General features: G+C 37.7%; 1 protein-coding gene across 1 annotated transcript; it reads right to left on the bottom strand.

Annotated features, from left to right (window-relative positions):
- Positions 1-30: 30 nt before the first annotated feature.
- LOC139120099 (probable ATP-dependent RNA helicase DDX41) lies at positions 31-13,672 on the bottom strand. Its single transcript, XM_070684186.1, has 15 exons — positions 13,296-13,672; positions 12,683-12,766; positions 11,947-12,103; positions 10,610-10,745; positions 8,896-9,013; positions 8,001-8,092; positions 6,224-6,377; positions 5,658-5,794; positions 4,927-5,089; positions 4,169-4,372; positions 3,394-3,490; positions 2,340-2,489; positions 1,639-1,710; positions 1,206-1,316; positions 31-1,010 (listed from the first exon to the last, which is right to left on the bottom strand). Exons 1-15 carry the CDS (start codon positions 13,422-13,424, stop codon positions 874-876), a joined length of 1,941 nt encoding a protein of 646 aa, XP_070540287.1. The 5' UTR covers positions 13,425-13,672; the 3' UTR covers positions 31-873.
- Between the last annotated feature and the right edge of the window lie 15 nt (positions 13,673-13,687).

Consider the following 13,687-nt stretch of genomic DNA (forward strand, 5'->3'; position numbering starts at 1 on the left):
ATGTAAGCTGTTTTCGCATGTACATCAAACTCTATGATCAGAAATTGGCAAAGTTTATTAAGCTTCCAAAGTACTGACGCTGCTGAGTTTTAGTGTTTCTCTTTACAAGGTTGACAAATATCATGACAAAAAAAATGTTGCAACATTCAAAACACTGAGGAGCTATAACAGAAATCTTAAAAATTCTTTTGAAGACAAAACCCCCTCTCAAGGAGGACTATCATCTGTTTTACAAATTACGTTCCAGAGCTTTACATGATCGTAAGTGAAAACCATAAATTTTAATTTTCTTGAAAAAAAGGTAAGTAAATGACTTTATAATTTATTATTTGCAAGAATGAAATATGGAGGAATAAAAATGTTCCAAGGATGATTAATTGTCATACAAGGATTTAAGGGGATACAATCGTCGGAACTGCGCTCAAAGGTTGGGACCCAAACGACTAATGTAAACACTGTATCTAAGGTACGATGGTGATTGATGAAAGTTAAAACATGTCTGTCATAATCTACATCGTAATATTTAAATGTTGCAGCTAAGATGATATGGTGCATCTAGATATCGTGCACGAAATATATTGTTTGTAAATAAGAAACTCACACAGGCGCAGTTCCGATGACTGTTTCCCTTTAACATAAATGATAGTTCATGTTCATACTTGTTTTTTTGCAAGCAAGACAGTCTCAGAAAGTGCATTTCTCTTACACATTTCTACATATTACACAAAATATGTCATATTTCACAGGCATATGAAATAAACATTTTTCTGAGTAGAAACCTATTAAACTCGTGCAGAGTTTCCAACGTGAGACAAGGTGGTGTCTACACGGAACAGAATTTGGTATGTGACACTTTTTGTGATGTACGACCAGCTACCAATCGGCCGCTCCACTGGCCAGATAATCTTTGCGTCCAATGTTGCTTGCTTGTTTGGTTTGCATCGCCTCCAGTTTGGGGCACTCAGTGATACGATGACCAAGACCACCGCAGAATGAACAACCACGCTCCTCTGTAACAATTGATAGAAAAAGAGTTATTTGTAAAATTATCTTGCATTCATCATTCTTTTTACTACACTTTTTACACGACAATGCCAGAAGTTTCCGGGCTCCTAGATTCCATGAATTAGCTGCAGAATCTGACCAAGCTCACATGAAAAAAGAAGTTTCAATATATTGACAATCATATTGGACAGAAAACCTACCTCCTAGAGTGAGATACTCTTCATTGTCTCCTTGTAAGGCCTGTAACACTGGAGGCACTTTCTGACTGGCTTCGATTAAAAGGTGTTTCAAATCCAACAACACAGACTCATCTGAGGAGAGAGAGAGAGTATTCAATAAATACATGAATAAATGGCTGTATTGTTAAGATGGTAAATACACTTCATTTCTTCTCAGGAAAAATCCATGCAAACATTAAATTTCATTTAATTTGCTGCAATATCTATCATTCAGTAGCTATGAGGTATACACTTTTGTATTTCTGGTGAAATAAATGGAAAAAAAAACAAACAAAAAAAAACCACTGTACATCGTGATAACTTTTCTTTGTGCAACTTGGATAGCCTTGTTGAAGGAAGCCATAGCCTCTGATCATTAGAATTCAGCGTCTCCTAATTGAAGGAGTAGACTTACCGCATGATTTATTGATGAAAGTTGTGGCAATACCAGTCTTACCACATCGTCCTGTACGACCAATTCTGTGAACTGAATCGACCCAGAATCAGCTGATCAGATACTCTGCTATGAGGACAGATTATTTTAAGTTCAACAAGACCAGGATATGAACTTTTTTTACAAATTTCAAATGCCTTTTCACACTCAACGTGAGTAGGCACAGACTTAACACAGTGAACATAAGTGTACACAAGGCACATTCTGCAATACTCGTCAGTTGTTTTGCCAGTGTGCGTACTCAGAATAAGGCATAGCGCCCTCTAGAGGTGATAGTGAAGAACTCTCCCTATCAACTTGGAAGTCCTTCCTGACTTGTGATAGACTTGTTCATGTTCATTCAAATAATAACTTTAACAATTTATGAATGCAGCCTCTTTTCAATGGCAAAAAAGCACTCTTTATGATTATGACTGCCTTGGTAATTATCAGACAGACTCCTGATGTAAGAAGCCATGTGACTACACATATTACTGCCAGTTGGTCAAGAAAGTTTGCTTGTTACAGAAATGGTACGGAGTTTGAAATTTCTTACAAAATTTGCTGATTGTACACTGTGAAAAGTGATAACTTTGCTACAACTGGTCAATCATTCAGATAAGGCTAAATAAAGACTAGCTTTTAAGTTATGGTGCATAAACAATGGATGACATATATCATACCATAGTTTTCGATGTCTTCTGGCATATCATAGTTGATCACATGTTGTATGTCTGGGAAATCCAATCCCTTTGACGCCACGTCTGTAGCCACCAAGACATCTTTCTCTCCTTTCCTGAACTGATCTATTGCACGAGTTCTTTCCTCTTGGTCTGGCAAGTTGAACAAAAACATCAAATATCAAGAAATCATGGAAACACAATTTGTACATTTTGTATCATGAAAACATGGTTTTGTATAGGTCTCAGTCTCAATACGGAACAAATATGACAACAACTGCTGTCTCATTGCCCTGTCAATAAGAGTGGTGGGACTGTTTGTGAGCAAAAACGTGTAATTAATCTATCTTTAAATCTAAATTAATCTGTAATTGATTAAAAACTATATTGAACACATTTACTTGTTACAGCCACTGTTCAATAGATAATTTTGACTCTTTGAAAATCCTCCACTCTGTAAGCATTGTTGCAGTGCGTACAATGGTATCAGTATTGGGTTCAATGTCTGGACGGTATATGAATATGTTCAGGGCTAACTGTTCTGGAAGTGTTTCAACAGAGTAATGCTACTTTGTAAAGCAAACATATCTATCTTTGGATGATACATGACTTATCTGTCATCATGACTTCTGAAAAATCTAACAAAAAAAGCAAAACCCCAACACCTTTTGACAACATTTGCTTAATGTGTTTATTTCATTTTAAACAAACGACGACAAAAGATCTTGAAGAGACCAATAGCATTTGCAGGATTTCCCGTCGATCCAGTAGGTAACTGGGTACTTCCAAAAATCTTTCTTGAAAATGTGTCACACTTGTCTGCAAACTGTTTTGATTCACCCAGCTATGGCAGTCCTATTAGTTCTGCTGCATTGCTAATAACCTTTGACCCTTGTTATACACACTATACAAAGCAGCCTTGACATGTGTGTCTTCTGGAGTCACAACCTATGCCCTGGTGAATTAATTTGCATGTACACAGTGACCTTTGCCCTGTCATGTTATTTCACAAGGTAACCTTTGCCCTCTACATGATAACTATGCACAACACACTGACCTTTGCCTCCATGTGTGGCGACAGCTTCAACTCCTTTCAACAGTAAATATTCATGGATGTCGTCCACATCCGACTTCTTTTCAGCAAAGATCAGCACCTGTTGAATGAATACAAGCTTTTTCACATTATTGTGAAATCAAAACACAGCTGAACATTGACTGAGTCAGTAAACAGGAAAACGGAAATATACTTGTTGCTTTAATAATAAGTGTTCCAGATGCAGATTTGGAAACTTGACAAACTGTACAACAAAACACTTACATGCCTTGATTGTTATGGTTGCTGGTGTTATCCCTTGGCTCAGGTAGACAAAATGGTTAGATACTTGTATGTTAAAGAGTCATTAGTTATGACTGTTTACAATGTTTTAACAATTTTTTTTTCAACCATATTTTTTTCCTCTACTCCCCGAAGCATATTGACACACATAGTATTCAGTGTGTCAACTCAGCCTGTACATGTGTAGGCTGCACTGTTGTTGTTGACAAGTGAATTCTAGTCTGGAAGTAGAATTCAAACATAAACCATAACAGTGCATTTTACACGTAATGACTCTGTGTTGGCAAGTTAAACAGAAGGTGTTTCAGCTCACTTTTCGGAGTAGAACAAGAACTTGTCATTGACATACAAAACAAAAATAGTGGAAGAAATCATCAGAAGTTACAGCTACTGTCCCTCTAATAGCTCAATTTCACTGAACATTCCTACTAATATCAATGGACACCTCCCAAATTTCTAGTGGATCATAGAAAACAAGGAGAAACCATTCACTGACCGGGGGTGGAGTCTTTTGCAGACACTCTAGTAAGTAGACCATCTTGGCTTCTTGTTTCACGTATTCCACTTCCTGGATGACATCTAAACTTGCAGCTCCAGCTCTGCCAACGTTGACAGTTACCGGTTTCACCAGAGCACTCCTGGCAAAGTTTTGAATCTTCTTAGGCATAGTGGCACTGAAGAGTAACGTCTGACGCTGACCCTGATATTTGGAACAAACAAATCAATGTCTATATCATCTTGTATGAGAATGTAGGTATTTGTCTAATTTATTTCTTATTTTCATGATGCACTTTTTCTACCTCCTATTGATAATGATAGATGTATGCATTTGGTCATTACTGCAAAATATAATCATTGACTCTAGGGTGACCAAATCCAATGGTCTGACCTTTTTAACCTTATCCCCGCCAGTTTCATCCGTCGCCATTAGGTCAAAGCTGGTTAGTACAAAGCATAGCATGTCTAATATCACATATTCTACAATGGACTTGACCATTTCAAGATCCCTAGAACACACGTAGACATGACTTTTACACATTTGTCTTGCTAAAACGTTATTTTTCCTGACGTGACCTGATGGTGATACATGTAGAGTATGTCACACTGGTGTTATCTTCTACGCACATAGATTACTATGTTTTTTTTCAATGACCTCTGACCTAAAAAGGGTTAACAACATGGCTCTCCTTCAAGGTCTGCTTCGTAGTGCATCATGGGTATTGCCACAACCTGTGTTTTGTAGCAATCACTCACCTTGAAGTAAGTCAGGATGGTTCTGATGTCTTCTTCAAAACCCATGTCAATCATTCTGTCAGCTTCATCCAAACACATCAAGCGACACACGTCCAGCGTGAAACATTTCTTGTTCAGCATATCCATGAGTCTCCCCGGCGTTGCAACCACAATATGTACTCCTCTGAAAAAATACACAAACTTAAGTGGGTGCAGATGATCATGATATTATTTGAGTTAAGTAGTATGACACCAATATTTGTACTTGCAGCAACAAAAAAAGGCAATAGAGACGAAAAGTTACAGGAAAAAAATTGTAGTTTCTACTGAAATCCTATGAAACTGAAGAAGTAATTTACAGGGAACTGTCATAAGAGGTAAACAAACATAAAAACAAACAAACAAACAACCAAGTAAGATACAGTCAAACTATTCTTATTTGGCAAAGTATTTTGACACATGGATTAGTAACCAAACCAAGTACAGGACATATAAGAGAAAAAGTTTTCAGGGTATCTCCTTCCCAATTATTTATCTACATTTCAAAGGTCAGATGGTAGTGAACTTGGTGATGACAGCATGAGGAGTCAAAAAATGCTGATATAGTTATGGCTTGCTGCCACTGGTGATTTTTTTTCTGTAATTTGCACAATACAAAATGTCACATTCTTTTTCAGCCTCATACTGTGATGACAGATGCCAAACTACACATTATACATTCATTTAGGACAGAGAGAAACAATTTACAATACCTCTTCATACTCTCTACTTGTTCTTTGACCGAGACCCCGCCAATGCAAAGCATTGTCCTGAGTTCTGGTTGGCCCTCAGCCTCCAGGCATCTGGAAAAATGCACTATAACTTCATGCGTTTGCCGTGCTAATTCTCTCTGAAACATTCAGAAGAAACAACAAGTGTATGGCAGTGAGTAAGAGGTCAGAGGTCACAACTGTGATATCACTATGGCAATGCAACAGACATTGTTGACATGGATGAATGTAATTTACATAATACATAGTTACTAAATGGACTTTAAAGGTGCCAGTTTTCATGACACATTTTTTCGACTTGTAAACTTGTATGATTATCTGAGATTATAGATTCACAAAACAACTTGTGCAGCGACAGATACAGACTCTATGATGTACATACCGGTACATTTGATTTGCTGACAGCTGGCCCAGTATCTCACACATGGTGCTTTACTCTTAGTGGCTGTCTTGTGCCACTAACCCAATGTTGCTGGCCTGACTACTATCAAATGTGACCTGCAAAGTTACTCCAAAGTATGATGTAAACCAAGAAACATTCAACTTACTGATGGACCTATGATTAGGCCGTAGGGACCTTCATTTTTCACAAACGGCAGTCTCTTTTCTTGCTCCAAGGCAAACATAATGACAGGTAATGCAAAGACCAATGTCTTGCCTGATCCAGTGAACGCTATGCCGATCATGTCACGCCCAGCTAAACTAGAAAGACAGAGGGATACAGAAAAAAAAAAACTTGGCGCTCCAGACTGTCTTCAATTGGGTGTTCTCCTTTGAAAGGTCATGTAGACATGAAAACAGTGTCAATTCATAAAGTCTGTCAAATTCACATCCAACTTAATTTCGTTGCTGTGATATGATTTGAATACTACAAGTGACAGTAATTTACATGTACAATGTTTCATTTACTGAAGGCTATAATTGAGAAAATTTTGCAGGAGGTTGAAGATGGATTTAGACTCAGAAAGTAGCAAAAGTAGCAAAAATATGCACAGGGATGACACTGCTGGAATGCAAGTCATCTTTATTGCCTTCATTGTTAAGGTAGCTAAATACCTTTTAGCCACTTTCAGATTTTTATTTTTTTCTCAATTTAACACGTCCCAAACCCCAATAAAGTATACATTTTCTGAAAGCCCTGATATAGAGCTATCCGGCCAAGCACAGTACACAGTCATTATTTGCATAAGAGTCACGTGACAAGCGTTTTGCTGAACCTTCCAAAAACTGGTTTTTCCCGCCTTAAGCGAACACGCTGCAAGATTTCCGGTTGGAATTTCTTCATTGACAAGCCTTGACAATATCCTTCATAACTGTGTCTGCGATTTTTTCTCGGAGGCTCCATTCAAATTATATGGCGTAATAATTAAAATTCCTTGAAAAGCACCTTCATCTAACACCTTTAAGAACGCATTAAAAAAAAACAAAGGCATATAAAGAAAATCCCAGACACAGTTTTGAAGGATATTGTCAAGGCTTGTCAATGAAGAAATTCCAACCGGAAATCTTGCAGCGTGTTCGCTTAAGGCGGGAAAAACCAGTTTTTGGAAGGTTCAGCAAAACGCTTGTCACGTGACTCTTATGCAAATAATGACCGTGTACTGTGCTTGGTCGGATAGCTCTATATCAGGGCTTTCAGAAAATGTATACTTTATCGGGGTTTGGGACGTGTTCAATTGAGAAAAAAATAAAAATCTGAAAGTGTCTAAAAGGTATGTAGCTACCTTAATGATAGCAGTAAAATAAGCTGTGAATATTTCTTCATCAGAGATCAGAAACTGAGAATATTGAGGCAATGGTCAGTTCAGAGATGTTGTAGATACTGACTGTTGGCGCACTAGGAAGGGAAAGTATCATTACAAACGGAAATATTGATCAGATTCTCGTTATTTTTTGCAATTCATAAAAAACGTGTTTTATTCACATTCTCTCTTACACGTGTGAAAGTGGGAAATCTATGCCTTGCAAAGACAATGAATTGTGTTCAATATGCAAAGTTATTGTTGACAAATGACTTCTACTCCAATGCGAAAATGCAGTTGTCAATAAAAAAACTGTGGGTGTTAAGAAAATCTAGGCTGTGTTGACAAGATGTACACAGCCATTTTGACTTGATTTTGGGGCGTATAAGAAGAAACAGTATTTTACATACTCAGGAAAAACAAAGGGATTCAAAAGGTACAGTTGTTGGGAAGTAATTACACTGTTGAATGCAGATGTGACATTTTCATGCCATCAGTCTTCTGTTCTTGCATTATACTCTACAAAATTTGATTTAATGTCGCAAACGACAATTTCTCTACTTTCAAAGGATAAAGTACTCACATTGCTGGAATTCCTTGAATCTGTATGGGTGTTGGATGGCTGATGCCTTTCTTCTTTAAACCAGTTAAAACGCCGCGGGGGAATTTCATTTCCTATAAGAGGAGAAAAGTACTGCGATGCCGTGGGGAAAATTTCATTTCCTATTATGTGAGAAGAGTAGTGTAGCTGTTTTGATGATGTGGGGGCCCAAGTTAAACAATCTTTATAACAAATACGGACTACGTGTATATTTTGGTAGTTTAGATTTTACAACACCTATACATGATTTATATAGTCTTTTTCTGGTGTGTCTCTTTTCCAAAGCTAACAGGTAGCAAAGGTCATGAGCTCCTATACATCTGAAGGATTCTGTCCGAAAGCTGTTTCAAAAATTGTTTGACAACAACTGAGAAAAAGGATATCCAGTCAGTGAATTTGTTCTAATCTGGAATAAACGGATGTGATGAGTTCTAGAGACACAGTATGCTTAAGAGATCACGTGATGGCAGTACAAACCAACCCTTGTGTACAAACATGCATTGAAAAACATCTACATGTATATTGCCACATGCATTTGTACATGTGGTTTTGTTTTAACCATGGTCCACTTGAGATCAGGATTTAACCTATTAAATAGTATTGTAGGCATAAAACATATTTGTCATATTGATACCATCAAAAAGGGCTAAAGGATAATTACACAGGAATCAACATTGCAATAGGTAAGACCTGCAATCTGAATGGACAGCGTATTTCCATGTGCATGCATCTGTTTCTACTGCAGGCATACTTTTTTGGGGCCGTATGGCTGCTATAAGATACTGCAGTAAACTGTATTATTTAATTTAGAATATGCAAATTGATGTATACACTGAGAGAAAACTATGAATGGACATGACGTAACATTTATACTTACTTTGAATGATTTTATTGGGGGAGGAGGATTTTCTCCTTCTGTTATGATGTGCCATCTTTTTCTGACTCTTTCGTGTCTGGCCTCTGACATAGCTTGAATGTATCGCGGCGGTCTCCATCTGAATATGACAAAAGCCAAGTATTTCATTTTACCCTAAGAATTTTGTTAAGGAATCTCTAAACCAGTTTTTGCTAAAAAAATTTTGTTTTAAGTCTTGTCAAATGTAATATATTCTAAAAACTATTCTGAACAAGATGATGTTGAAATCCAGTTGTTGAGCTTTATCTTTAGTAAGGAAAGTTGATGAACAAGTGTACATTTTTTGCTCATTTACTAATAGCATTTGGTACATTTTATTTGAAAAACAAGTCATCGTAGATGACACAGTCCCCACTTGTTAATGGGTACTTTGATTACAGGTCCTCAGAGAGGATAGAGTCCTCTTCATGAATTTGGTCTGATGTCCTTTTACTAAGTTTGAATAAAATCGGTGAATAAAATCGGTTGAGACGTGCCCTAGTTTTGGCTAAGGACATGAAAAAATTGTAACAAAATGGCTGCCATGCATCCATATTAGATCATATCATGAAACAAATTGACTTACATATGTATGACATTGGTCAATGTCCTTGTACCAACTTTGAATAAAATCGGTTGAGATATGCCTGAGTTATGGCTCTGTACATGAAAAAATCATAACAAAATGGCCACACGGCAGCCATATTGGATCATATCACAAAACAAATTCACGTGCATATGTATGACATAAGTCAATCTCCTTGTACCAACTTTGAATAAATTTGCTTGATACATGTCTGAGTGATGGTTCTGTACATGAAAAAAACGTAACAAAATGGCCACACAGCAACCATATTGGATTGTTTCACAAAACAAATCAAGGTGCATATATATTACATAGGTCGCTGTCCTTGTACCAACTTTGAATAAAATCGGTTAAGATATGCCTGAGTTATGGATCTGTAGATGAAAAAATCGTAACAAAATGGCCGCCTGGAGGCCATATTGGATCGTATCACAAAAAAAATTGACGTGCATGTCTATGACATTGGTCAATGCCCTTGTACCAACTTTGAATAAAATCGGTTGAAACATGTCTGAGTTATGGCTCTGTACATGAAAAAATCATAACAAAATGGCCACCTGGCGGCCATATAGAATTGTATAACAAAACAGATCAACGTGCATATGTATTACATAGGTCAATGTCCTTGTACCAAATTTGAATAAAACCAGTTGAGACATGCCTGAGTTATGGCTCTGTACATGAAAAAATCGTAATAAAATGGCCGCCTGGCAGCCATATTGGATCGTATCACAAAACAAATCGACGTGCATATGTATGACATAGGTCAATGTCCTTGTACCAAATTTGAATAAAATCTGTTTTGATATGCCTGAGTTATGGCTCTGAACATGAAAAAATTGTAATAAAATGGCCACCTGGCGGCCATATTGGATCGTATCAAAAAACAAATCGATGTGCATATGTATGACATATGAAGTAATCTATGTACCAAGTTTGAATGAAATCGCTCCAGGCGTATCTGAGATATCTGCGTGAACGGACGGACGGACGCACGCACGCATGCACGGACATGACCAAACCTATAAGTCCCCCCGGACTGTGTCCGTGGGGACTAATAATGACCCATTTCCAATGCCAATAAAGATAGATACATCAATGACTGCTTACCCTGTTATGATGGACTCTGTATATGTGATTCCTTGGGCCAATTCCTTGACTGTCACTAACGCTTTGTCTTGTTGAATACTCTGTAAGATTTTGTCTTCTTCTTCAAGCTGTTTGTCTAATTTGGTCTCTTTACTCACTGTAAGGTGACAATTTAGCATTGATATGAATTTGATTGTAAAGAAAAAAAAAACTTTGGCATTCGGGGTGAATGTAGTCATAGCTTGAGGAACAAGTCATCGTTGATGACACAGTCCCCACTTGTTAATGGGTACTTTGATTACAGGTCCTCAGAGAGGATAGAGTCCTCTTCATTAGGTCTGTGATAAAAATACTTTTGAATGAATTCGCTTGATACATGTCTGAGTTGTAGTTCAGGACACAAAACAAATCAATGTGCATATGTATAACATTGGTCAATGTCCTTGTACCAACTTTGAATAAAATTGGTTGAGATATGCCTGAGTTATGGCTTTGTACATGAAAAAACCATAACAAAATGGCCGCACAGCAGCCATATTGGATCGTATCACAAAACAAATTAACGTGCATATCTATGACATTGGTCAATCTCCTTGTACCTTGTACTTTGAATAAATTCACTTGATACATGTCTGAGTTATGGTTCTGGACATGAAAAAACGTAATATAAAATGGCCACACGGTGGCCATATTGGATCGTATCACAAAAAAAAATCAATGTGTATGACATAGGTCAATGTCCTTGTACAAAGTTTGAATAAAATTGGTTGAGCTATGCCTGAGTTATGGCTCTGTACATGAAAAAATCATAATAAAATGGCTGCCTGGCGGCCATATTGAATCGTATCACAAAACAAATCAACGTGAATATGTATGACATAGGTCAATGTCCTTGTATAAAGTTTGAATAAAATCGGTTGAAACATGTCTGAGTTATGGCTCTGTACGTGAAAAAATCGTAATAAAATGGCCGCCTGGTGGCCATATTGGATCGTATCAGAAAACAAATTTACATGCATCTGTATGACATATGAAGTAATCCTTGTATCAAATTTGAATGAAATCGCTCCAGGCATCTCTGAGATATCTGCGTGAACGGACGGACGGACGGACGGACATTACCAAATCTATAAGTCCCCCTGGACGGTGTCTGTGGGGACTAAAAAGGTTAGTGCAAACTTCTGCTGTGGTAACAGAGGTCAAATATGGCTGTTATATGCGATGTAAACATTAATTTAATGTTCCAAATATTGTGCAGGCTACATTTCAAAGATAAAGCTTTGCTCCTTTCTTGAGTATACGCTAAACTAAAAGTATTGAAAGGTATTAAATAGCTTTCTGACAGAACAGATACGTACCTTCAGCTTTCTTCTTCAATTCTGAATGTTGATCTAGTAAACTGATATTTGCATTCGGACCAACATCCTCCTCTTCTGTGTCTTCTTTTCCACTGTCCTTTTTCTTCTCATTCTGCTTTAACAACTTCCTCTTCAACAGTCTCTGTGCCTTTTCAATCTGTTGTTTCAACATGGAAATACGTGAGTAATAGGTTTAATATTTCCGGGCAAAAAATTGCATATTTCTCACTTCATACATAAATTGTACATGTTTTGATTAAATCATGCAAAAGCGAGTATTTAACTGAGATTTTAGCTGACATTGCATGGTCATACAAAGCCAAGTTTTTAATACAGACATGTTAAAATAATGGGAAACTGAAAAAAGCATATCAATGAGGTCTTATTTGTTGACCATTGAAATGCTGGGTATCTGTCCAACTCTGTTGTTCATCTTTCTGTTTTCATTTTTGTAAATGCTTCTCTGCGGAGCTGTGGATCTGAAAAAAATTCTTCAGTCTAAACCGCTTGTTTTCAGTAACTGCACTTTGACATGGAATCTTACAAGTCAACAGACTCTTGCTTACAACATGTCTGGATATATGTATATATATAGTAACACAGTACGGTACTGGTGTGACCATGAGCCCAAGGTACCTGGGCACTCTTTTTTTTCCAATCCATGGTCCTGTTGAGGAGGAGAGGTTCCGGAACGAATGGAATAAAATCATGGATTACTGATAGGATATATATTTACCTCCAGTTTCCTCCTCTCTTTCAGTGGTACATAGGGCACATAGTCATCATCCGAGTCACTGGAACTCTCTTCATGCCTTGCATACTGTGACAACAGAATTGAAAAGTTAACTAATACAAACCGCAAACTTACAAAGTGGCATACCTTGTGACCTGTTACACCCGTTTTATTAAAATGTGTACTCATCTAATAGGCTGCAGCATTTGCAATTGATATCACTATTTCCCCAATAATAACATATCCAAAATGATAAAAACATGGAGGTAGTCTGTGTGACACCCCCCCCCCCCCCCCCCTTTCAACCTTCAAACCCCCCTTAACACATGTTACTTTCTTTGTTGGGCATATCCCTGCACGTCCATGATATACAATGCAATGCAGTGTGTGGTACGTCAGAATGCCAAACAAATATATATGCAGCTTCAAATGAAGGGGTCCAATTCACCAGTTCCCAGTTCTACCTCAATGATCTCAGCATTGTATGGCATAGCATGATGTAGACTTGTAGCGAGTCTGGGATCTGGTCTAGTCTGTGGTTGAGGCAAGTTTCGGATGAACCATGATCATGAGGCACGGTCGGATAAATCATGGAGGTAGTACCTCGGTCACATACCTTTGAAGGATTTTCGTTTTCGTGTTTGCTTCTCTTTTTCGAGTCAACGCTCATTGTAACACGGTTCAAAGGAAATCCTACGGTCGAAAACGTCAGAACGTCGTCCTGGTGTTTATGTGCAGAACGCATTACCCAGACATCCTTTTAACTTCCGCCTATAGCACAGTTCAGCATCCGCAGATCTCGAACGCGTGTCCGGCTAAAACGATGAAAATATACCCATTCTCTTAGGACACATTTTATTTCAGATGGTAAATAAACATCGGATCCGAGGCTGTTAGGAGACGGTGAAAAGAAGCAGGAGAGAGATAGTTGCCAGTGACTGAGTGAGTATGATAATTTTGAAGTTCAGAACAGGTCACATGAGGTCTCGCAATATCTCGCGTGATTTT

Source organism: Ptychodera flava, chromosome 20 (genome assembly GCF_041260155.1).
Source record: "Ptychodera flava strain L36383 chromosome 20, AS_Pfla_20210202, whole genome shotgun sequence".
NCBI lineage: Eukaryota > Metazoa > Hemichordata > Enteropneusta > Ptychoderidae > Ptychodera > Ptychodera flava.